The sequence below is a fragment of the Hibiscus syriacus genome, unplaced genomic scaffold (genome assembly GCF_006381635.1).
Source record: "Hibiscus syriacus cultivar Baekdansim isolate YM2019G1 unplaced genomic scaffold, ASM638163v2 tig00110944_pilon, whole genome shotgun sequence".
Classification (NCBI taxonomy): Eukaryota; Viridiplantae; Streptophyta; class Magnoliopsida; order Malvales; family Malvaceae; genus Hibiscus; species Hibiscus syriacus.
The window spans coordinates 498198-524163 of NW_024062925.1; the positions used below are offsets into that span (position 1 = coordinate 498198).

A 25966-nucleotide genomic window follows, 5' to 3' on the forward strand; every position below is an offset into this window, starting at 1 on the left:
TTATAATTCATACCCGGGATATAAAGTAGGTTTAACCTTTTCAAATAGTAGAAACGGATGGACTTGTAAGCCGCCCTTGCAATAAACATTGAACAATGCCATAATTCATTTATAATATATATAAAATTTTGATTGCACCCTTGTCTCCCCTACCACTTAGGCAATTACCTTTGGTGCTCCAATATCCCTCCCATTCATGTCCCCTCCAACTGCTCAAAATATTGTTTCTTAGCTTATCCAATAAAACCCACTTATTTTTGTGTCTAATCCCCTTGTTTTAGTTACCCATACAAAAGGATGAGGATAAACCATGTAGCATTTATACCCACAATTCGAATGCTGTGTAACGATTTAAAAAAATATTGACATACATTCTTTTGAATAGAAGTCATTAGTCTTTAATAAATTTCAATGGAACATGAGAATATGATTCACTTGTATCGAATTTCATAAATTCTACTTTGTAATTAATAGCACACGTCATTATAAAGAGCAAGTCAATACCAAATTCATCATCTCCAACGAGGCATGCATGGAAACAAATTATAATCAGTAGCACATGCTATTATAAAGATCAACTGAAAACCAGATTCATCATCTCCAACAAGATATGCATGGAATCAAATCATAAACAAGTGCTTGAAATTATTATGTGGGAGCAAATCTAGTGCCTCTAGATATTGCTTGTAACATTTATCAAAAAAAATCTCAATCCATGAACTATGATGTAATTAAACTTAACATCAAATATAAAGAGATATGAACAATTTTGAATTCATTTATTTATGGAATTTACATACTTGTATTAGTTGCCACCATTTCCCTACATTACAAGACAAGAATATCCATGAACATATCATATCACAAGAGAAAGAAAAAAAAGAACGAGGTGCATGTGGATGAAACCAGTAGGTTATTTTTGGTAGTAATAATTGATAAGAAAAAGCTATCCACTAAGTAAAGAGAAAGGAACATTAAAAAGCTTTGGATTAAGCTTTTCTATGTGGCATTATGACATTTAGAAGATGGACAAATGAGGCAAAGAGCAACAATATCTCTCTACATAGGAGCAATGGAGGATATGATGGAGAGAGGACATAATATTGGAGTGGGATTTGCACATTTTTAAAAAAAAAATACAAAGTGGAGTCACCCCACGCTTACCAATGGTCTCATAACCCACAACACTAACACATTTTTATTGGGTTTGGGGACCCATAAATCCCCCGCCCCCTTATATTGGCAAATTGCATAAGGTCCCATTTATCCCTCTTTCTTCTTCTTTGGTAGGCTTTTGTCACTTTGATATACTACTCCACAACTCCACACTTTGCCATAAGCCAACACCCAATAAAATAATAACGATAATTGTACCATATGTCCTCAAATTATAGATTAATATTTCAATCAAACCTTAACTAATGTTAGTTTGGTAAGTCCTTACTTTCTTCAAACTTGTTAGATTTAAGTCTGCATTCGAACCAGAAGTTGATAGTTACGTTGATGAAATGACTTAATTTTATTGTTTTGGAAATGTTTGGATTGATTTCAATTGAGTAAAGTATGCAAATGATCCCTCGACTTTAGGGTACCGCTCAACTATTAAAAGTTACAAGATGGTCCTCCGATCATAGAGTGTTGCTTTGTTGAGTTCCTCAACTATTAAAAATTACAAAATGGTCATCTGACTATTTATTATATTTCAAACTCGTCCTTTTTCTGTTAAGAATTTTGACAATCATCTGAGTTGGATGTTAACATAATGACTGAGATATGAGAGTCATTTCAGATTCTGGGATTAGATTTTATCATATTACAGTCAGCAGATTAACATTCAACTCAAAATATCATCAAATTTTTAACGGAAAGGGACGAGTTTGAAACATAATGAATAGTCTGGTGATCATTTTGTAACTTTTAATAGTCGATGGACTCAACAAAGCAACACTCTTTAGTCGGAAGACTATTTTGTAACTTTTAATAATCGATAAACTTAATAAAATAGTACCTTAGAGTCGGGGACAATTTGTATAGTGTACTCTTTAAAATTTAACTCATAATTTAGTGATTTATATTGAAATTGACCATAAAAAAGATAAATCCCATTTGGTTTTGTTGGGGGAGTGCTTTGTGACTGAGAAAAGAACAAAGGTTGGCTAAAAAAAGTCTAGAAACTTTAATCCATTAATAAATATCTCACTTTACAATCTCTTAGTGGGCCCCATCACCAGTGCCACATGTAGTTTTATCCACGTGTCGACTACATAGACAACCACATGTGTATGATGGGTCCACAATTAACCCACGGGGGCATATTCCCCTGTTTTACTTCCTTTTAGCCACCAACTTATAGATAACATCATAATATGCGCATGCTTCTTTCAAAATTCTAGAATGACAGTCAATCTCTGGAAATTTCACCAAAATCCAACTTTTGATGTCAACACATGGCCTTGGAAGCCCCCCAAAAGTGTAAAAGAAAATGGGAGAAAACCATCATGCCAGCTTAGAACATCACTAGGAAACAACCCTTGGTGGGTTGTCACCGTTGATGAGGTTACCATTTCCATGAACCATGTAAGTTACCATGATAATTGGCGTGAAGAGGCTTTTTGTGTCACAGAAAATCCGTGGGACTGTCTGTGACAGCATCATTGCCCGTGTTAGCCAAAACCCATGATTGTCCACAATATTATATTTTTATTTTATATTTTTTGGGTTTTTACAGTCACAAATGCTTACCATCTTTTTCCTTACGAATGTGTGTTCTATATAGGCACTACAACCTTAGTGTTACCATCCTCACACTTCGCCACCTTTTGCTCTTTGTTCTGTTTTGTTCAATCTTATCTTGCTTTGTTTTTTCAACTTTTTAGTGATAATGGGTGAGGCTGTTGAGATCTTTTATACAAATGGTTTTTGCAGTGGAACAACAAAGAACCAACCTGTTGATGAGACTCATCACCAGTTTGATTCTTGGTATGAAGAGGCCATTGATGAAGATCTCAAATGGTCCTTTGCTTTGAAAAGGTGTAAACCTAATACTTTATATATATATATGGCATATTACCATAATGAAAAGCAATGAACTTTGGGGTTCTTCTTTGTTTGTTAGTTCAATCTTAAACCAAGTCTCATCTCTTTGTGTTTATTTCTCTCAACAGTGTGCTGTATAAAGGTGCTAGTGAGTATCAAGATATAGCACTTTTGGACACTAAGCGTTTTGGCAAGGTAAGAAAAAGAAGCATCATCCATGGTGCTATTTAAATAATTCATTTGATCTCTCTAGTTCTTCAATTTGTTTGAATAATTGCTTCTGTTAATGTATGTATGCATTTATGTATGTAGGTGTTGGTGATTGATGGAAAAATGCAAAGTGCTGAAGTTGATGAGTTTATCTACCATGAATGCTTGATTCATCCAGCTCTTTTGTTCCACTCGAAGTAAGTCAATTCTATCTAACTATGAATGGTTTTTTTCTTTCAAGAGATTGTTCTTTTGTTTGTAAACCATACATCTTTTTGTTTACCAAATTTGCAGCCCTAAAACCATGTTTATAATGGGAGGAGGAGAAGGGTCTGCTGCTAGGGAAGCACTCAGGCACAGGTCCATTGATGAAGTAGTAATGTGTGATATTGATGAGGTAACTTGCTTGCTCTCATTTTCTACATATTTCCATTCAAATTTTTCACTTTGTATGGTACCATATGATGATTCCTATGCTAACAATATAATTGCAGGAAGTGGTCAATTTCTGCCGCAGATATCTGACTGTGAACCGTGATGCATTTTGCAACAAGAAGCTTAATCTTGTTATCAATGATGCCAAGTAAGTAGATTGATCAAGCTTATTTGATAGCGATTTGTTTCGGATTTGATGCTAATTACTTGGTGCTTGTGTGTAAAACATTCAAGGGCTGAACTGGAGAAAAGGAATAAGAAATTTGATATCATAGTTGGAGATTTGGCAGATCCTGTTGAGGGAGGGCCTTGCTATCAACTTTACACAAAATCATTCTATGAGAAAATTCTCAAGCCTAAGCTCAATGAAAATGGCATTTTTGTCACTCAGGTTTGTTTTCCCCTCTCTTGTGTAGGTAGGGTTATATTTATGTCATTATGTAATGAAATCTGAAGATGAATTTGTATTCTACATAGGCTGGTCCAGCTGGAATTTTCACTCACAAGGAGGTCTTTTCCTCTATATACAACACAATCAGGAAGGTTTTCAAGTGTAAGTTCCTTAAACCAAACTCCAAATTTCTATACAAAATGGTTTAATTCAAACACTAAATCAGGTTTTTTTTTATTCGTTTGTGCTGTTGCAGATGTGTTGGCATACACGGCTCATGTGCCATCTTTTGCTGATACATGGGGATGGGTTATGGTATGGAGATTAATGTTTCAAATTTGTGTAGTAAATGGACTAAAAATATTAACTTTTGTTTGTTTCAATATAGGCCTCAGATCAACCATTCTCCATTGGTGCTGAAGAAATTGACAAGAGGATTGCTGAAAGAGTTGATGATGAATTACTCTACTTGAATGGCTCTTCATTCCTTTCCTCTTCAACCATGAACAAGACTGTTTATCTATCGTAAGTTCTTGTTCTCTATGTGCACAAAACTCGAAATCAAGATCTTTGTTTTAGGTAACAGAGATTGTTACATTGCTTGTTCCAGGCTGCTGAATGAAACCCATGTTTACACTGAGGAAAATGCAAGATTTATACCAGGACATGGATTGGGAAACCACCTTTGAGGATTGCAGGGCCTTATAATGTGGGAAGACAAGTTGTTGTAAATAAAAGAATAAAAAAAGAGGGGGAAGAGATTGCAACCAAAAGATAGCATCAAAATGAACTTTGCTTCAAAGAAATCAGTCATCAATTGTTCGGAAAAAAATGTTGGTTTTTAATTTCAAGACAAATTTATGTGTTTGGCTTGGTGTTGTTTTCACAGGTTTTCATTACAATGAAACTAAATGCATGAAAGCCTTTTTATCTATATAATCCAACAGATTTCATTACCATGCATCAAAATATGTGCTGACAGTATCTAAATCAATGATTATACCAACTTTCCTTTGTGTGCTCTTGTGCTGATGTGTGCCATGATGCTTACATAGTAGGTGTTTCCAATTTTTTATTTCTAACTCATCTCGGAATTTAAAATTCAAATCGAGCTCAATAATATTAGGATGAAGTTGCCTTACAACATTAGAGATAACAGTCGGATATTTTACAGAAACATGTAATTAAAATTATTTGAATATTTGGAAAGGTTGTCTTCATCGACGTAAAGGTTGCCTATGCTTAAAATTTCGATCTTTGCGATTCAAAGAAAACAGAGTGCCAATATAGACCAAAATTTAAATTAGTACAGAATTAAGAATCTAGTGAAAGTTCTTTTACATAATTTTATGTTAGGGGTGATAAATTTTTAAAATTTAAAATATATTTTTAATAAAAATAAAAATATATATATATAAAATTTAAAAATTTTAAGAGAGATCGCTCGCGACGGATTTAGCCTATGTTATGATTAATAAAGTTTAGTTCGTTGACTTTGTCTTAATTCCACGAGAAGCAAACTCGGGACTGACTTTTTTGGCTAAACTCTCTATAAGATCATGTTACTCATTTCAAGTGATCGATTCTCCTCCGGCTACCCGAACTGTCGGTCAATCCGCATCCAGGGTTGCCGGAGCAGTCGGAAGAGAGGTGGTTTGGAATCGCAAAAGAAGAGATTTCTGAGGTGGGTTTGGAAGTTGACAGCCAAAAGTCAACTTCTAGAGACGATGAGGAGAGGAAACCACATGCACATGGATCTAAAAATAAATAACTAAATTAAATACTGTATTATTTTTAATAATGATACTCTAAATCCAACGCTCATCACGCCAAACACTAATTAAGATCCAATTTTCAAACTTGATATGAAACCTGCTTTGTCATTTCTCACATTATTTTTCAGCCAACTTGTTCAAAGAATTTGCTTCCTTAGCCATTTGAAGAAGCTATTTTCTCAGCCATCAACTACCATACTTCTACCTCGTCTGAAGCAGCATTTGTCAGTTATATAGTTTTTCATTTCTGCTTCATCTTCCTCTTCGGCTTCGGTTACATCAGATTCATACTTCTTCATTTTAGGTTTGTTCTTACATTTTTATGTATTGCTTACTGAATTTATTATTATTTTGTTATAGTTATAATTTGTTGAAATGAGTATGGTTTAATCTGTTTAAGCATTGACCTTTCGCTTTAAAGTTCTAAATCTGATGCTCACAGTTTCATTTTATTTAGTATAGAATTTGAAGAAAATATATATAGAATTTGAGTGAATTTTACCAATCATATTTATTCCATGTTTTAGTTGAATTGTTTTGTTCTTAGTAGGGATAAATTTAGAGTTATCATATATTTTAAGTTTTTAGGTATTTTTTTATTGAAAGTTTATTTTTGTCCCTATAAAATATTATAAATTTAAATTCATCCTTTAACATAAAATCTATGTCGGTCTCTAGTTATCAAGGTTTTGGTTAAAGCTAAAAGACATGGTGGAGAAGGGACATGGTGGAGAAGGGAAGCAGTGGAGGAGAAGTGGTGATTAATGTTCCCAGTGAGGAGAGTTCCAAAGGTGTAAAAGGGTCACCTCCAAACGAAACAATGGACCCCAAGCAAAATACTCGAGCTTCACCCACTGCTGATGAGCCACCAACTGTCACAATTAAGAAAGTTAAGCATTTCGGGACCTCCATTTATTGGCAATGCTGAAGAAACCAAAAGCTTGATTAGCATGGGAAAGCCCCATAATTTGACCAAAGAAAAAGTTTCATCTTGGCAAATGAAGGTGTTGTTTGACGCTATCAGCAATTCAGGGCTTACCAAAATCTCCAACGCCTTGACGAAAGTAGTTGTGACGAAGATGGTAAGCAAACAGCTCAAGAGATCACTAACGAGGAGGAGGCACGAAGTTTTGCTTATGAAATTTTCAGAAATGTTGCTCCACCACCACATTACCGGTTCGAAAATCAGCTTTTCACGTTGCTTTAAGTGACCTGATTTTTCCTGTCATTTTTTCATTTTGTTTTTTTAACTATAGTCTCTTTATGATCAGTTGCATCGATGAGGATGACCTTTTAAGGTTCTTGACTAAAGAGGAGGTGGATCTTGTGCTTCAGTTGTTTGAAGGATCAAATAATGGAAAAATTGACGGAAAAAGTTTCAAAAACTGGGTGGTAAGAGTACTATATGACACATTCTAACAGGTCTAGTATGTTTTTTAACCACTTTTAACAATGCTAGTAACAAAATTTTGCACCTATCATTTCCTGAAAGACCCTATTTGTTGTTCTCTGTCAGATTTTATTGGTGCCTAAAAATTAAGGATTACTCCCTAGTTTTTATTAAAATCAAATCTAAATGTAGGGATTTTTGTTGAACAAGCTTGTTTTCTGTTAATTTCATTCAGATAGATGTTTTCAGGAATCGGCGTGCACTCAGATTCACTTTGTTTGACACCAAAAAGGCTTTAGAACAATTATAAACTTGTGAAAGCGATCTTGATTGTGGTCAGTGGTCACTTTTATTATATGGCTTCTTTTAGTGGGAACTGCAACCACAAGAGTGCTTCTTGTAATTGCAGCTTTTTTGTTTGGAGAAACCTGCAAGACTATATTTCAAGTTGTCCTATTCGTATTCGTGATGCATCCATTTGATGTCGGTGATCGTTGTGTGGTCGATGGTGTTCGGGTAAACTACTGAAAGGGCATGCTCCTATTTGCATTTCTGAAAGGGGATAAAAATACTCACCATGCTTTATCATTCGGTACCTGAAAGTTGATGGTGGAGCAGAAATATTTTAACGACCACCTTTCTGAAGGTCAATAATGAAAAGGTGTACTACCCGAACTTGGTTTTGTATTCAAAGCCTATCAGCAACTATTACAGAAGTCCTGAGATGGGTGAGACTATAGAGTTCTGTGTTGATTTAAGGACACCCGCAGAAACAATAGGAAGGCTGAAGAAAGAAATAAAGAGGTAATTTGACAGTAGATTTATCCTAGCTTTAATTCATATAACATTATGTTTTATGGAACTTATGGGTTTATGTATTTGTGCTGTTATGTCCAACCAGCCACTAGGAGACCCATGGTACCAGATGGCATCCTGGACACGTTGTGGTTGTGACTGAGATTGAGAATGACAACAAGTTAAAGATGGCTCTCCGTTGTACTCATACCATGAACTTCCAGGACATTGGAGAGAGGAAGAAGCGTCGATCCAATTTGATCGTCGAATTGAGGAGAATTCTGGAGGAGTTGAGCATAAGATACATTACCCTTCTCGAAAATGAGAGTCCAGAAGAAGTGGCTCGAGAGAGGCCAGACTCAACAAATGCGATGTTAGAAGAATAGAAAAGGAGAAAGGTGGGTGAACATTAGTGAAGAAGCTATAGTGCAGTAAGTTTAGTGAGTACTTGGTTAACAATTGAGTGTTTGGTATAAATACTCCTTTCTGTAAACGTTTACTGAGCTTTATTCATCATGATGGTTCTCTCCAATTCATGAATGTGTTGAACAATAATAAGTTTAACGATAGTAATTAATATTTTAGAGCAAGAAGTTATATAACAGAAATGATGTTGTAATCTCTTCTTCTCCATTGAATCACTAATATTCCGTTCTTTTCTTCTTCCCTGCGTCACAAACAATCTATTCTTTTCTTATTTCTTCTTTCTGCATCACACTTGTTGGAAGAATTTGGCATTTGAAAAAGCTATTTTCTCAGCCATATTTCTACCTCGTCTGAAGCAGCAGTTGTTAGATCTTTAATTTTTCATTTCTGCTTCATCTTCCTCTTCGCTTACATCAGATTCACACTTCTTCATTTTAGGTTTTTTTTTACATAGTGAGTTTATTCTTGTTTTTTGATGATTATAATTTTTGAAATGAGTACAGTTTAATCCGTTAAAGCATTGACCTTAGCTTTGACCTTCATGTTCTAAATCTGATGCTCAGAGCTTCATTTTATTTAGTTAGTATAGAATTTGAGAGAATTTCACCAATTATATTAATCCCAAAAATATATATCTATAAATTAATTTGGGCAGCGGGTTTGGTCCAATTTCTTTCGATTTGGATCGGATCAGGCCACAATAATATGCCAAAATTTCGGTTCGAGTGAACATGAATGCCTTGTTCGAACCACCAACTGTCACAATTAAAAAAGTTGAACTATGTCACAAAAATATTGTAGTCAACAAATAATTAATGCTTCAAAAATAATGATATTTTATCTTAAAATAAAACGTTATGAGCCAAAATGATAAAATAAAGAATAAAGATAATATTGACTATTTAATTAAACATTAGAGACTTTTTACTATGAAATAAATGGGAACTAAAAATAAAATGATTATCCAGTAAAAAGTTAAAATATTTTTTTAGCATTATACTTTTATATTATATTAATAATATTTTTGTATATATTTGTTGTATTATAATGGCTGTCCCTTTTTCCCATATGTATGGGGTAAGAGAGAGGTAAGATAGTAGACTACCCCCAACACCAGGTTGAGAGCAGCTTCCGTAAGAGACCTCCAAATTATGAAATGCCCTCCGTGGGACTCGATCCCACGACCTATTTGTTGTATTATAAATGATACTTAAATTTAAAACATTAATAATAAAAGTGTAGTTTGATATATATATCTAAATGGTTAGAGTTTGGACCCCAATAAATGTAATATTTAATAAATTTTCTTAAACAAAATAATGTTAATTTGATGTGATAATCATGTCGATAATCGTTAATCACGTCATCATAGTAATATAATTGAAACAAAAATTAGAATCCAATACTATAATTAAAAATAGATTATATATTATCTAAAATTTAATAATATATAATATAATTTATTTTAGGCTTAAATATACAAAAGGTGTCCAACGTATGTCCTTTGTTCTAGTTTTGTGTCTAACGTTTATTTCGTTTCATGCCTAACGTTTTATTCCGTAACTCAAATTGGGTCAGGCCTTGAGGGGCGTTAAGTTTGGTCGTTAACTAACACGTGTCACAACTTGGTAATTTTAAAAATTTTATTTAAAATAAAAAATTTAAATATATATTTTTAGATAAATATTTTAAAAAGAAAACACAAATTTTGAAATTAACCCAAAACTTTGAAAACCTTCATTTTAACCCCTAAACCCACGCCAACCGTCGCCATTTGTCGTCGACGAAGCTCCACCAGACCTCTCCTCCCCTCGGTGACCAAAATCACCACGAAATCGTGACCAATTAACGGTCAATCGGCCATCGGAATCGCGTGGGATCGCGATTTTTCTTTCAGGGGTTCGTGGGGTATAAAACATTGATTCATCATCGATCAATCACGATTTTATGGGGGTTTTGGTCGTCAAGTGGAGGTGACGTCGGGTGGAGCTTCGTTGATGGCAAAAGGTGACAGTCGACGTGAGTTTAGGGGTTGAAATGAAGGTTTTCAAAGTTTTTAGGTTTATTTCAAAAATTTGTGTTTTCTTTTTAAAAAAATATATATATTAATTTTTTTTAATTTTAAATAAATTTTTTAAAATTTTCATATTGTGTCACATGTCACTTAATGGCCAAATTTGAGTTACAGAATGAAATGTTAGGCACTAAACTGTAACAAAATAAATACATTGGACACCTTTGATATATCTAAGCTTTTATTTTAAATTTATATATTAAAAATAATAATGTAGAGAGAGAAAAATCCAAACCTTAAAAGTTAAAATAAACAAAAAGAATAGCTTGGTTGCAATTACAAAGATGACAGATCAGAATCCAATAAAACAAACCACTTGTTCCCTAATATTATTGATCTAGCACCCTTTCTGACATGGTGGCAATAAAACGCGGATTGTAAGTTGCACCTTTTATCAAACTAAGTAGATTTTGTTATTGTTTTTATAAGGTAAAACTATTTTTTATTATATTATATTTATTTTATATTTAATTATTTGAACAAATTTTATTGTACTAATTATTTTGTATTATTTTTTGCGGTTGTAAAATTGGAAGGTGAGATCATACCTCGAGACATTTTATCGATACGGTAACAATATGAAATAGTATTATTTAAATTATTGTGAAATATTTAAATTTTTTGGATTAGTTTATATTTTAATTTATATACTATTTATTTAATTAGGTGTATTTCAGTTATTGTTTTTACAGATATAAGACTCTCAATCTTTCAAACTCTCAAAATGACACGTATTTCAGCTATTGTATACTATAATGGAGAATTTTGAGAAGATGAAACCGATGTTGTCTTCTCATCAAATCATTATGTCGGAATATCTTTTCATTAGAAACATCACTCTTGAAGAGCTGATCACTAAAATTTCAAGTAAGGTTCATGTTGGAAGTACTAGAAGATTGTCTTCACTTCAGTACAGATTTCCAACTGTAGTATTCATGTTAACCTATACAGCGTTCAAACTCTCCAACGACGACAATGTTGCTATGATGGTTGATTCTCAAAATCAATATCCAGACGCCGATACATAGATGTATGCGATATTTGTTGAAGTGTCTGCGATTCGTTGTATGTCATTATGCTCCCACTATGGGCTGGCACAACAACCTTATCAAGTTGACAGCCCAACTCAAGTAATGTGTAATGATTTTAACTCGTTAATGGGAAATCCACATCATGGTTTAATCACATCAAGTTCGATAGGGAGATACTCATCAACAACTTGTTGCAATCTGTACCAAGGTGGCTCCACAAACAATTCGTATGGCAACATTGCTTCCAGTTCAAGGGGAAGACATTCATCTGCCGATTTCTTTTACCTGAATATGGAGATGCCCTCGATGCAACAATCTATGTAGTACCCATTTGACACGATGCCTTCAAGGTCCAGGGGGAGGCATTCAACTGCGAGCTTTTTCGACCTCAATGTAGAGATACCTTCGAGTTCAAGGGGAATGAATTTCCACCAGAAGAACCTCTTCATGAGCCAGGTGCGGATAGTACTGATACTGGACTATTCGTTCAACCAAAATCACCGCAGTTCAACATGGACTCCGATGATGATGTTGTAGATGAAGTTCCCACAAATATGGTACACACCTAACCTCTAGTACACATGTATGAAGCTGACTATGGTGCAATGTACGGGCCAGAATTTACGGATAGGCCTAATGTTGGTGACTATGTATTTAACTCATAAATAAATTATGGTGAGTTATATAAGGGAATGGAGTTTCAATCCAAAGAAGAAGTGATGATGGCAATTAAGAATTACAACATTCATAATTCTGTTCAGTCTAGAGTCGACCGTTCCACCACCAAAAAGTATGTCTATCACTATGTCCAATGTGATAACGGATGCAACTAAATGGTTCATGTATCGAAAAGGAAGAGGAAAAACAATATATGGGAACCAACAACATACAACGGTCCTCACACATGTTGTGCTAGAGGGATCAACCATGATCATCCCAACTTGGACTTCGACATTATCTGCCAAGCTATCATGCCCATGGTCAAAGCAAGCTCTAATATAGATATTGTAGTGTTGATATAAGCTATACAATCACCATATAGGTACATTGGCTCATACACGAAAACATGGAAGGCAAAATAGAATGCCATTACAAACTTCACGGTGAGTGGGATGCATCTTAAAATGAACTACCAAGTTTATTTAGGGTAGTGCACAGATTGAATCTTGGGACAATTATCGACTTAGAAACTTGTCATGCATACCACAATGATTGAGTGCTTCACGATCGATGCCAATTCTACCGGCTTTTTTGGACTTACCCACAGTGCATTAATGTTGTGAAATACTGAAAGCCCGTGGTCCAAATTGATGAGACATTCTTGTATGGAAAATACAAGTAAGTTTTACTATTGACAGTTATCTAAGATGATAATCGCAACATTATACCAATTATTTTTGCCCTTGTTGAAGGAGAATATGTAGAATCTTAGGCTTTTTTCCTCAGAAACTTACGTTTACATGTTGTCACGAGGTAAAAAATATATGTCATTTCAGATCACGAAGCTGGGGTCAAAGTAACAATGGATTATTTGGGTCCAATGTGGAAACCACCCTATGTCCAACATTGATATTGTATCCGACACATTGTTGCAACTATCATGGAAATTTCAAGAAGAATGATGAACACCGATTACTTATGCGCATGAGTATGTCAAAATACCTAATTTTATTTCTCAATCATTTTTATTTTTTATGGAAACTTAGAAGTAAGTTCTACATTTGATGCTCAGGTTATGAACAATTATCTGAAATATTTGAGTTCATGCTTCAAGATTTACGAGGAAATAACGAGAAATGATACAATTACATCAGCCTCATCAACAAAGAAATGTGGACAAATGTATATGATGGTGGATATCGATATAGACATATGACGACCAACTTGGTTGAGGCTATCAATTCGACCTTAAAGGGGGACACCATTTACCAGTAACGACTTTGGTTAAAATGATGTATTTTCGTTTGGGAATGCTTTTGGCCAAACTCGGGGGGATAAGCTCAAACTTGGATGCAAAACGGTCATGTCTATCACCCAAGATTAGTTGCAGATCTACAAAAAAGAATTGACACATCAAATGAAATATATGTAACAATCTTCTCTAGAACCCATGAATTACTTCGTGTCACAGAGATGCCACGACCTCTTTAAGGGATTCAAGCTAACTCATTCAGAGTTGATCTGCGAAATAGATGGTGTAAATGTGGGGTTTTTCAAGCTCTGAAGTATCAATGCTCCCATGTCATATTAGTTTGGTCTCATACCCGTCAAGACTATAACCATTTTGTGGATCCGTATACCAACTTTCAGAAATATTTAAGGTATATGAATTTGAGTTTCCCCCATAGGTAATGAGAAAGACCCTGATGAGGTTGAAAATTGGCTTCCGATATACTAGATCCGTTTTTATTAAGGGAGCCCAATCATCCAAAATCCACTCGAATTCATTATGATATGGATATTCGGGAGACGTCCAGAGAAAACAAAACATGTGGGCATTGTAGAAACCTAGGACACAATAGGAAAAAATGTCCATAACTTTTGTCATCAAGTAATCGTTGATGATGTGATTGTTGTTTATGAAATCTAAGTTTGTGTTATTTAATTTTCATTTACTTTCAATTAATATCATTTGGGCATCATCGAGTAATGGTCTACTCAAGAGAAAATTAAATAAAAACATTACAAACTAAATACAGGAAAACGATACAATTCAAACAATAAAAACAACTAAATAAAAACATTAAATGAAAACGATACAATTCGAACAATTAAATAATAAAAACATTATCAAACAAAAATAAATAAAAAGTCCATAATTAAATAAAAACTTTACAATTGCTGGTAAACAAACAAAATTAAATAAAATCATTACAAACTAAACAACTTTATCGATGTCTGCGTCTTGAATGTGTTCCACAAGGCAGTGGTTGTCCGTGTCAATGAGGATTTCTTCGTATAACTTATTCTTCCTCCTCACTCTCATCATCATCATCATCAGGAGCAGCTATATTTTATTTATGAGGGACGAATGACGATGTAGCACCTTCATAGAATAAGGACCCTGGAGGTGTATGGCTGACTATCCCACCGCTCATAGAAAACTGTGAAAACTGCGAAAACACCGACATCGATGAGTGTGAAAACTGCACCGGATGTGTGTGTGTATATGGTGAACATTTACCCGCTAACTAAGCATCATATGAACCTCATGTTGGATCTGCAAGCATGAAAGTATAATATCCACCATGAGGGGTCATAAAACCCTGCAGCGGTGGCATCTAACCCAGCTGCGATGACATCTGATATGGAAACAGTGGCGTCTATACTGGCTGCGATGACATCTGAAATAGTTGTGGTGCCATCTGATAAAGCTGCAGTGCCATTTAAAATGGCTGCAAAATGTACATTGGTGTAGATAGTGGTTGTTGTTATGGTTCTAATGTTGTTGCTGAGGAAGATTCGAAAACATCTGCTCTCCGTCCATTAGTAGGGGGACGATGATATTATGACGGTGGACGCCTTTGTCGACACCGATAAATGCTCCCACCTCGTGCTTCCTCGGAAAGTATGAATTATTTCCCATTTGTGTTAAACCACTCATAATAATCATCTGCAACCGAATAATGATCCACATAAATGGGTTTCATAAGGGGAATGCGTCCAAGCCAATTATTCCATATTATTATACACTCGATGTGCTTCAGCAGCTAGTCGACTTCTTTTTTGCCTCATCTATCGGTGATATGCATATCGTCAAGATTCTTAGGTGCTTTTGGAATAGATTATACGGAACCAAATTGGTGGAGCACGTGATTAGTAGGATGCCACTCGACAATAGTATACCATATCATAGGGACCACCGTCATCCAGACATCTAATGGGCATCTCAAGTGTGTGGGATACAAATCCTCATTTCTTCAGTAGAATAAGGAACCCATTGAAACTAAAACAAATATATATATAATTCTTATCAAAATATTATTCTAATTATATAATGATAATTAAAAGTAAATAATAAAATTTAAATACATACCTCTGTACCAGCCTTCTGAACAATGAGTAGTCGAATTTCTTCCAATTCATTTGGTAAAACTCGATGATCTTTTCTTACAATTAACCAAATTCATTATATGCTCAAAAAAATTATTTATATACGAATTCAGTATTGAAATTACCTCAACAATAGCGGGAATACCAAAGGTTTTTTTCATGACCAGACATAAAAAGGGCATGCGATACCACGACCAAGACTGGAAAAGAATGAGACATCCACTGATAGCATTTTTTCGATAATCAATTGGTCGACACATTTCCTTATATGGAAGATGTAATGTATGTGTCTCTGGTCTCCACCTCTCAACCAGTGCAGAAATAATGTTGTGTTCACGGTTACAATTCCCTTCATATTTCGCTACGTAACCAAATCCATCTTTGGCTAAATACGGCTGGATATGAGTATATATATCTAACTTAACATTACGAATAAATGGATCTAATATACGGTATCTCTCCTAATTTAATAAATACTATACAAATTAAAATATAAACTAATACTAAAAAATTAAATAAATAAAACATTCACAATAATTAAAATAACAACACAATTTAAAATTGTTATCGTATTGGAAAAATGCCTCGAGATATGATTCTCATATAAACGTAGCAACCGCCTTCCATTTTATAACTGCAAAAAGTAATAAAAAAATTGTACAATAAAATTTAATAAAATAATCAATTATTAAATAATTATAATATAATAAAAATATTTTACCTTCTTAATAGAAAGATTGATAAAAGGAAGAACGATATAATTTGATATTTGAGTGTGGTTTAAGGGTTGTGTTGAGTGTGATATTTATAGGGAGAGGGGAGGGGGTGAGTGGTAATTAATGTGGGGGACGGACAATTCAACTAAATTAAAGGAAAGGCACAAATCATGATATGCATTTTCTGTACGTGTCATATAATCAACGAAGGCACACATGGTCATCCGCTCCTTTCCTTACGTGGCACCAGCTCAGACAGAACCCCGCGAAGACGCTGCTAAAGATCGACACTTTATTGCCACTGTGTCAAAAATGGTGCTAGATCGGTAATATTAAGGGAAAAGTGCTTGACAGGTAATTATAGGGTCTAAGGGTGCCTAATTTATAAGGCCATAAGGTAAGCATCGTAGCGTCACAAGTGTATGCTGATGTTTAATAAAAATTTAAGAATTGACAGCGTGATTTTATTGATTGGATTTGCGTCCGTTTCTTCCCGCCAATTTCTCTAACCATGGCATTTCTCAATCATGAATATAGAAAGACTTTCTGTTGAACAACAACAACAACAACAATAACAACAACAATAACAATAGTAATAATAAAAAGACTTCCACTTGGCTACTTTCCTTTTAGGCTCAGTTGGCAATTCTTCCTACAAACTTGTTTTATATATACATAACCTCTCCTTCATCTATAACTACAAACATGGACATGGTAAAATTTTAAGTTTTAGTTCTTCTTCTTCTTGACTCTACTGCCTTCTCCAATTTTCCTTTGCGTACTTCAACTAGCATAGTGGTAGTTTGGAGGGTAGTAGTATGATTTTTCCTTAAAGGTAATTTTGATCCTATATTTTTCTATGGAACATTTATTTTTCTCTTTTTGAGTTAATCATATCCGTATTGATACACTCATTACAAGGCTTACATCAAAGGAATGTGGACTACCGCTTCCAATAGACTCACATGATCAAGCCTTGGAAAAGAAGAATAACAGATCAACAGATTTGGGACTGCTTTTTGAATGAGATCCTAATGTTATTTGGTCAATATTCTTCTAGAGTTACGATCGACTATCTCTTAGCTTTCCAACTTCTTGAATCGCATCAATCTGATATCGGAAACTCAAGATATGACCATTTTAGTGAAGATAATGCATGCAAAAATTCTTATACGGGATTTATAAGGTATTTTTGTAAATATTACGAATTTTTAATATTTTTATTGATTATTTGTAATATAATTTAATATAGGATGATGTAATATCTTTTAAAATTAGATTTATTATTTTATTAGGAATTAAGAGAGAGCTAAAATAATTATCTTTAGTTTATTATTATTTTATTAGTTAGTCATGTTACTAAAAGGACTCCTCCAAACCTATATAAGGAGGCTCATTCCCCTAATTATAAACATCAACTTTTCTTCTTTTATATACAATACAATGTGGGTTCGTTTTACAAGAGTTTATTTTCTTATGCCTTCAAAGCATCTTCTTCTCTAGTTTTTCTTAGTTCTTGAGAGAAATATCTTCACACTCCGGTTTACCTTTTTATTGTGATTAGGAGGCCTAGTTAGAGTTGTTTATCGAGTTTGTTTTTTCATTGTGACTAAGAGGGTTCGATAGGACCTATTCATCTATCAAGATCATCACACCATCATCATCATCTACCTACATCCATCTTCATGTGACCCTCATATCAAATTAGGGTTTATATTAACCCCTATACTTATAGTGATAAATTTTCAAAGTCGTTTTTCTCATAATCCAACCATCCGATTCCAAATCAATCTTTACCTTCTGTCTCATCTTTTCATCCTCTTTCCAACGAGCCATCATCCATCAAAATCAGGCTACAACACATTGGGGCGCCTATTACAAGGGAAATAAGAACATCTTTATTTTATTTTGATGTTTTATTATTTGTCTTTGAATTATTACCCTTGTTTCTTTTATCTTTAATCTTCTTTAAATTTATTACCTTTGCTTTCATTATCTTAATCTCATCTCATCAAAGTCATTCGTTTCTTCATCGAGTCTAGAATTTTTCTAGGTTTGTTCCCTCGACGAACATTCTCATCATCCGCTGCCATTTCTCTATCACAGTGGAGGAGTGGTTAATTTTCACATCATTCTAGGTTTGATTGAAGCTAAAGACATGGTAGAGAAGAAAAACAGTGGAGGAGGAGAAGTGGTGATTAATTTCCACAGTGAAGAAGATCCCGAAGGGCTGAAAGGGTCAGCTCCAAATGAGATAGAGGTGTTAAAAGACTGGTTCATGACTGAAACATGTCTATATATTTTTCATGTTTATTTGTTAAGTTGATTGTGTCAAAGTTTGTTCCTATTTTTTAGGAAGTAGTTATTTTTTTATTCATGATTTGTAAACGTGGAGAAAGTTTAGGATCATATTGTTAGCGGTTAGTTATTTTTTTTTTAAATTGTAATGTTTCTGATTTTTAGTATGAAGTTATGTTTTTGCTCTTCTAGTAGCAATGTTTCTTCTCTTCTTCACATTAAACAAACAATAATTGGCATTAGAGTCATTTTCTTAAGGGATCTGTGAGTGAATTTGACACGACATGGAAGTTGAAGCAAGTTTTTCTTCAATTTCTTCACCGGTGTTTGATGGAGAAAACTACCAAATGCGGGCAGTTCGAATGGAAACATATTTGGAGGCTTTGGATCTTTGGGAAGTAGTGGAAGAGGACTATATAGTTCCAGCAATTCCAACCAATCCCACTTTGGCTCATATCGTAATGTTTCTGATTTTTAGTATGAAGTTATGTTTTTGCTCTTCTAGTAGCAATGTTTCTCTCTTCTTCACATTAAACAAACAATAATTGGCATTAAGTCATTTTCTTAAGGGATCTGTGAGTGAATTTGCACGACATGGAAGTTGAAGCAAGTTTTTCTTCAATTCTTCACCGGTGTTTGATGGAGAAAACTACCAAATGCGGGCAGTTCGAATGGAAACATATTTGGAGGCTTTGGATCTTTGGGAAGTAGTGGAAGAGGACTATATAGTTCCAGCAATTCCAACCACTCGAGGATTGTGGAGAAAATCCTTGTAACATTACCTGAAAAATTTGATGCTACTGTTACCACCTTGGAGAATACCAAGGACTTGTCCAAGATTTCTCTAGCAAAACTATTGAGTGTCTTGCAAGAACAAGAGCAGAGGTGTGCAATGAGACAAGAAGAAACTATTTAAGGAGTCGTAGCAGCCAAGCATCACAATAATGGCAAGAATAGGAAGTAGAAATTCAAGCAGCCTCACGCAGAAGGAGAAAGCTCAACAACAGAGAGCAAAACCACGGCTGGAAACAAAAAACCAGGTGTGAAAAAAAGAGTATCCTTCATGTCATCACTGCAACAAAAATGGTCATCCCCCTTTCAAATGTTGGAGGATACCTGATGCAAGATGCAATAAATGTAATCAAACCGGGAATGAAGCTGTCATATGCAGCAACAAAAATCAACAGAAAAAGAAAGAAGCTAAAGTTGCAGATTAAGAGGAAGAAGATCAATTTTTTGTGGCTACATGCTTCGTGAGAAATGAATCAAATGAAAGCTGGCTGATTGACAATGGCTGCACCAACCATATGACTCATGACAAGGAGTTGTTTAGAGATTTTAAGCCAACTAACATCACCAAAGTTAGAATTGGCAATGGGGATTATATCTCTGTCAAAGGAAATGGGACTATTGCAATTGCATGTTATACATGTACAAAGCTTATACAAGATGTTCTCTTTGTTCCTGAAATTGACCAAAATCTGTTGAGTGTGGGCCAACTAATTGAAAAAGGCTTTAAAGTTATTTTTGAAGATGAATATTGCTTGATTAAGGATGTATCCAATCAAGATATCTTCAAAGTAAAAATGAAAGGAAAGAGTTTTTCACTCAACCCTTTAGAGGATGAGTAACCTGGTTTTTTCACTCAAAGAAGATGTCACTCAAATTTGGCACAAGAGAGTCGGACACTATTGTCATCAAGGGCTGCTACAACTAAGAGAAAGAGAGTCTGCACTTGATGTTCCCAAACTTAGTGATGCAATCTCAAGCTACAAAGTGTGTTAGTTTGGAAAGCAAAAAGACTTCACCAGAATGTGCTGGATTTTTTTCTTGAACTTTAAATTATAAGTAGCTCAAGTTTTTTTGGAAATTTAAAGCACGAGTTGAGAATGAAAGTGGCTGCAAAATTCAGATTGTAAGGTCTGCAAATGGGAAGGAGTATACTTCTGCAAAATTTGACAAGTTTTGTGAAGATTCAAGCATAGAGCATCAGCTTACAGCTCCTTACACATCTTAAAAAATAGAGTTAGTGAAAGAAGAGATAGATAAATCATGGAAATGTCAAGATGCATGCTGCATGAAAAGAATTTGCTAAAGAAGTTTTGGGCAGAGGTAACAAATACTGTAATGTTTCTTCAAAACAGACTTCCCATAAAGGCAGTGAAGGAACATACACCATTTGAGGCATGGTACGGTTACAAACCATCTCTAAAGTTCCTTAAAGTATTTGGTTGCTTGTGTTTCACTCATGTTCCACAGAGCAAGAGTGACAAACTTGATAACAGAGCTTCACCAGGTATCTTTATAGACTACAGTACTTTCAGCAAGGCCTATAACATTTTCCAGCCACAAACTGGAAATATTATTATTAGAAGGGATGTTCACTTTGTGGAGGATGAAGAGTAGAGCTGGGATGATGCAGAGAAGAAGGGTCAGACTATTGCAGAGCTAAATCACAAGTTTTCTGGTTCAAGCATCAACGAAGAAGATGACTGATAGAATGAAACAGTTGATGATGATCCCGTGAGAGGAACAAGGTTGCTCTCAGATATTTATGAAAGGTGAAATATAGATGTGTGTGTGCCTGTCTACTATGCTGAAGCAAAAAATGATCAAAGGTGGATAGCTGTAATGGAGGAGGAGCTATCAATGACAGATAAAAACAAGACTTGGATCCTTGTGGATAGACCTCAAGACAAGAAGGTAATTGGAGTTAAGTGGGTGTTTAGAACCAAGCTTAACGCCGATGGCTTGATCAACAAGCACAAAGCTAGGCTTGTGGTTAAAGGGTATGCCTAAATCTTTGGTGTTGATTACTCTGATACTTTTTCTCCTGTTGATAGATTAGACACAATCAATTACTGCTTGCAATAGCTGCACAAAAAGACTGGAAAGTGTTCCAGTTGGATATCAAATTGGCTTTTTTAAATAGTGTCTTACAGGAAGAAATTTATGTGGTGCATCCCCAAGGATTTATGAAGAAAAGCGAATGAGATAAAGTCTATCTCCTCAAGAAGGCCCTTTATAGTCTAAAACAAGCTCCAAGAGCTTGGTATAATAAAATTGATGAACATTTATTGAACTTTGGTTTTGTGAAAAGTCTATCAAAAACAACCTTGTATGTCAAGCACAATGGTACTGACATTCTTATTGTTTCATTGTATGTTGATGACCTACTGGTTACAGGAAACAATACAGATCATATTCAAAATTTCAAACAAGAGATGATGAAGGTGTTTGAAATGACAGATCTCAGGTTTATTTCCTACTTCTTTGGCATGGAGATTAAGCAAGGGCAAGGTGAAGTTTTTATCTGCCAGAAAAAGTATGCAAAGAAAATAGTAAAGAATTTTCAAATGGAAGAGTGAAAGGACAAGTACTCTAATGAATCAAAGGGAGAAGCTGTACAAAGAAGATAGTACTGACAAAGTCGATGAAGGATATTTTAGGAGTTTGATTGGTTGCTTGATGTATCTCACGACAAAAAGGCCAGATATTTTGAATGTTGTAAGTATTTTGTCTCGATTCATGCATTGTTCAAGTGAATAACATCTCAAGGCTACCAAAAGAGTTATTCGATATGTCAAAGGCACAAGTGATTTTGGTGCTAAGTTCAAAAGGTGCAAGGAGTTCAAGCTAGTTGGTTTTTTTTATAGTGACTGGGGAGGTTCCATTGATGATATGAGGAGCACTTCAGGCTACTGTTTTACTCTTGGCTCTGTTGTTTTCTCTTAGAGTTCGAAGAAGCAAGAAATTGTAGCTCAATCTAGTACCGAAGCAGAGTTTATTGTTGCAACAACTACTGTTAATCAAGTTTTATGACTAAGGAAGATTTTACTTGATCTTGATATGAAGCAGAAGGAAAGCACAGAGATCCTTGTTGACAACCAAGCTGCTATTGCTATCTCTCATAATCCTGTGTTTCATGGGAAGACTAAACATTTCAACATCAAGTTATTCTTCCTAAGAGAAGTACAGAATCATGGAGATGTGCTTCTTGTCTACTGCAAAACAGAAGATCAAGTTGCAGACATTTTAACCAAACCATTGTCTGCTTGCAAGTTCGAGTTTTTGAGGTTAAGACTTGGTGTTTGCAGCTCCTAAATCAAGGAGGAGTGTTAGAAGACTACTTTAGGACTGAAACATGTCCACATGTTTTTTTATGTTTGTTTGTTAAGTTGATTGTGAAAAAGTTTGTTCCTACTTTTTAGGAAGTAGTTGTTTTTTAATTCATGATTTGTAAACGTGGAGAAAGTTCAGGATCATATTATTAGTGGTTAGTTATTTTGTTTTGTTTTAAATTTAATGTTTCTGATTTTTAGTATGAAGTTCTATTTTTTTTCTTCTAGCAGCAACGTTTCTTCTCTTCTTCATAGTAAACAAACAACAAGAGGCATTGGGCCCTCGAAAAAATGCTAAGTTTCACCCACCAAATTTGGTCAAACTCTAGATAAATTATTGTCGTAACCGTCTTTCGGTTGTGCCCCGGAATTGGGCTTCGACTTAGGAAAATGTGGATTGGAGTCGCCACCGACCACTTTAAAACGAATTTAGGTGGGTCGGACACCATTTTACCCGATCTGCGTCTTACCAGAGATGTGTCGGGTTCAGGAGTCGGTTACGGTCAAGGAAGGATTAACACCCTTGAACCGCCCTTTCGGTACTATGTAATTTCCAGTTGTCTTTAGTTAAGAAAATGTAAATTTAAATTAAGAGGTAAAAATATCGATCCAAATTACTTACATCTGATTGATTAACAACATACCTTTTAAAAGTAAAAAAAAAAAACGTGTTTAAAAGAAATGAAAACAAATAATTCAAAAATGAATGAAATAAAGAAAGTAATATAAAATAAAGAAAATAAGTGAATAAAAAAAGTAAAGATAAAAATACATAAATAAAATATACAAAATAAACAACAGAAATTATTAGCAAATTGGAGCAAAAAACGTGATTCTCGAAGAGGAAAATAAGTAGAAAAGGTAAAAGCTTGTACCTTTATCGCTTTAAGTCTTTGCATGTGTGTTTCTCCATTATTTTCGCTCGAGTCAAACCCAAATAAAATCATTTTTTGCCGATAAACGGGAAGGTTTTTTAAAGATCTATCTTGTAGATCTAATAATCCCAAGGCCCGATCTTAGAAAATTATTTGGATTTTCAAAAAATAGAGAAGAAAAGCTTAAAGTTAAAACATTCATTTTCCCCCTAATGCGCAATATCAACGTTAATTGTCTTTCAAATTTGGCCCCAATTTTAGCTTTTCTTTTATAATAGTCCTTTGTTGTTATATGCATATTTTATTATTCTTATTATATATATATATATATATATATATATATTATTATATCATTTGGCTATTTTTTTTATATTTTTAAATTTCTATATTTCGTTATATATATATATATATATATATATTTTACTTTTAATTCTTTTTCATATATCATTATTTATATATATTTTTATTACTATAATTATATGTTATATATATTTATTATTTTATATATTTCATTTTATCTTTTATTTTTTTTATCTTCTATTTTTATTTTTGTATTGTTATTGTTATTATCTTCTTTATTTTATGTATTTTATTTTTATATATATTTTTTTATATTGTTTTTTTTTTTGCCTCTTTATTTTATTTTATTATCTTGCTTACATCTTCTTTATCTGTTTTATTTTCTCTACTTTATTGTATTTATTTTTATTTCACCTTCTTTATTTTATTCATTTTTACTACATTTTTATCTAACATGTTTCTTGACTTCCTAAAGGGTACACTTTTAAAACTATCAAGGGTAAGCAATTTTGGATCGGTATTTTACCTTTTAATTTAAAATTATAATTTTTTTAATTTAAGACAACTGGAAATTGCATAGTACCGAAAGGGTAGTTCAAGGGTGCTAACCCTTCCTTAACTGTAACGGACTCCTGAATCCGACATATCACTGGTAAGATGCAGATCGGGTAAGAGATAAGGTATCCGGTTGACCTACATAATTTTATATTACTTTCTTTATTTCATTCATTTTTGTTTTATTTGTTTTCATTTCTTTTAAACACATTTTTTTTTACTTTTAAAAGGTATGTTGTTAATCAATCAGATGTAAGCAATTTGGATCGATATTTTTACCTCTTAATTTAAATTTACATTTTCTTAACTAAAGACAACTGGAAATTACATAGTACCGAAAGGGCGGTTCAAGGGTGCTAATCCTTCCTTGACCGTAACCGACTCCCGAACCCGACACATCTTTGGTAAGATGCAGATCAGGTAAAATGGTGTCCGACCCACCTAAATTCATTTTAAAGTGGTCGGTGGCGACTCCAATCCACATTTTCCTAAGTCGAAGCCCAATTCCGGGGTACAACCGAAAGACGGTTACGACAGCTTGGCGACTCCGCTGGGGACAGGTAAGCGAGTCAGGCTAAGGTAATTTCCGGTTGTCTTTTTAACGAAAAGGGTAAGTTTAAATTTTTAGGTAACATTTCGATCCTTATTGCTTACTTTTGATTATATTTTTCGAGTAAATAGTCGTACTAACCGTTTTCTAATGATTTCACCTCTTAAAGATTTTTCATCTAAGGCTCTAAACCTGAGCTCCGAACCCTATTTTAAGTGGGGTGAAAGCAATGCCTTCGTGTGAATTTATTCACCGTGCGGGCCTAGCAAGTAGCCTTCGGGATTCATATACCTTATGTCTTCGTGGGAATTTATTCACCGTGCGGACATAAGGGAATGTGTCCTCTCGAGTTTAACTTAGTCCACACAAGCCTGTGATGGGTTTAGGACTAAGGGTCTGGCAAGCCCGAGGGGGCACCAGCAAGGAGAACTCGGGTACCGTTTTTAAAACCTAAACCGGGAGACCATGGAGAAATAGAGCTTACCCCAAAACCACATTCCAAAACCTAGGATGTTTTTTACCTTGACCATGTCTTTTTTTTTTTCTTCTTTTTTTTCGTCATTTATTTATTTACTTATTTTTATTTTACTAACCTTTTTGCTTTTGTGTTTGTTTTTTCTAGCATTTGCATCATAACAAGAGGCTATTGATCCTTAAAAAAACGTTTATTACACATAAAATAATCTGAATTAATGGACAAAAGTGTTGTAATACAAGAGATTAAGAACCCCGAGGTACGACTATGGTCCGAGAAGATTCAGAAGGAAAAGGGAGACAGTCTTCAAGGAAACTATGTGTCAGAACTGGTTAACTACGCCTCTATAAGCCTAAAACAGAACAATGTGCAAGAACTTCGAGACATTTGGGACAGTTGGAAGAATGATCGAAAATAGAAGTTCAGTCAGCGGTATGGTGACATTGCACTTTTGCTTCAT

General features: G+C 34.4%; 1 protein-coding gene and 1 pseudogene across 1 annotated transcript; both read left to right on the plus strand.

Moving 5' to 3' along the window:
• Positions 1 to 2785: 2785 nt before the first annotated feature.
• LOC120147835 (thermospermine synthase ACAULIS5-like) lies at positions 2786 to 4811 on the plus strand. The gene is made up of 10 exons (XM_039161117.1): positions 2786 to 3030; positions 3165 to 3231; positions 3349 to 3443; positions 3541 to 3643; positions 3741 to 3829; positions 3916 to 4072; positions 4159 to 4234; positions 4329 to 4387; positions 4461 to 4597; positions 4683 to 4811. The coding sequence occupies exons 1-10, from the start codon at positions 2882 to 2884 to the stop codon at positions 4759 to 4761; spliced, it is 1011 nt and encodes a 336-aa protein (XP_039017048.1). The 5' UTR covers positions 2786 to 2881; the 3' UTR covers positions 4762 to 4811.
• Positions 4812 to 6707: 1896 nt separating this feature from the next.
• Positions 6708 to 8429, plus strand: LOC120147850 (annotated as a pseudogene).
• Positions 8430 to 25966: the final 17537 nt, after the last annotated feature.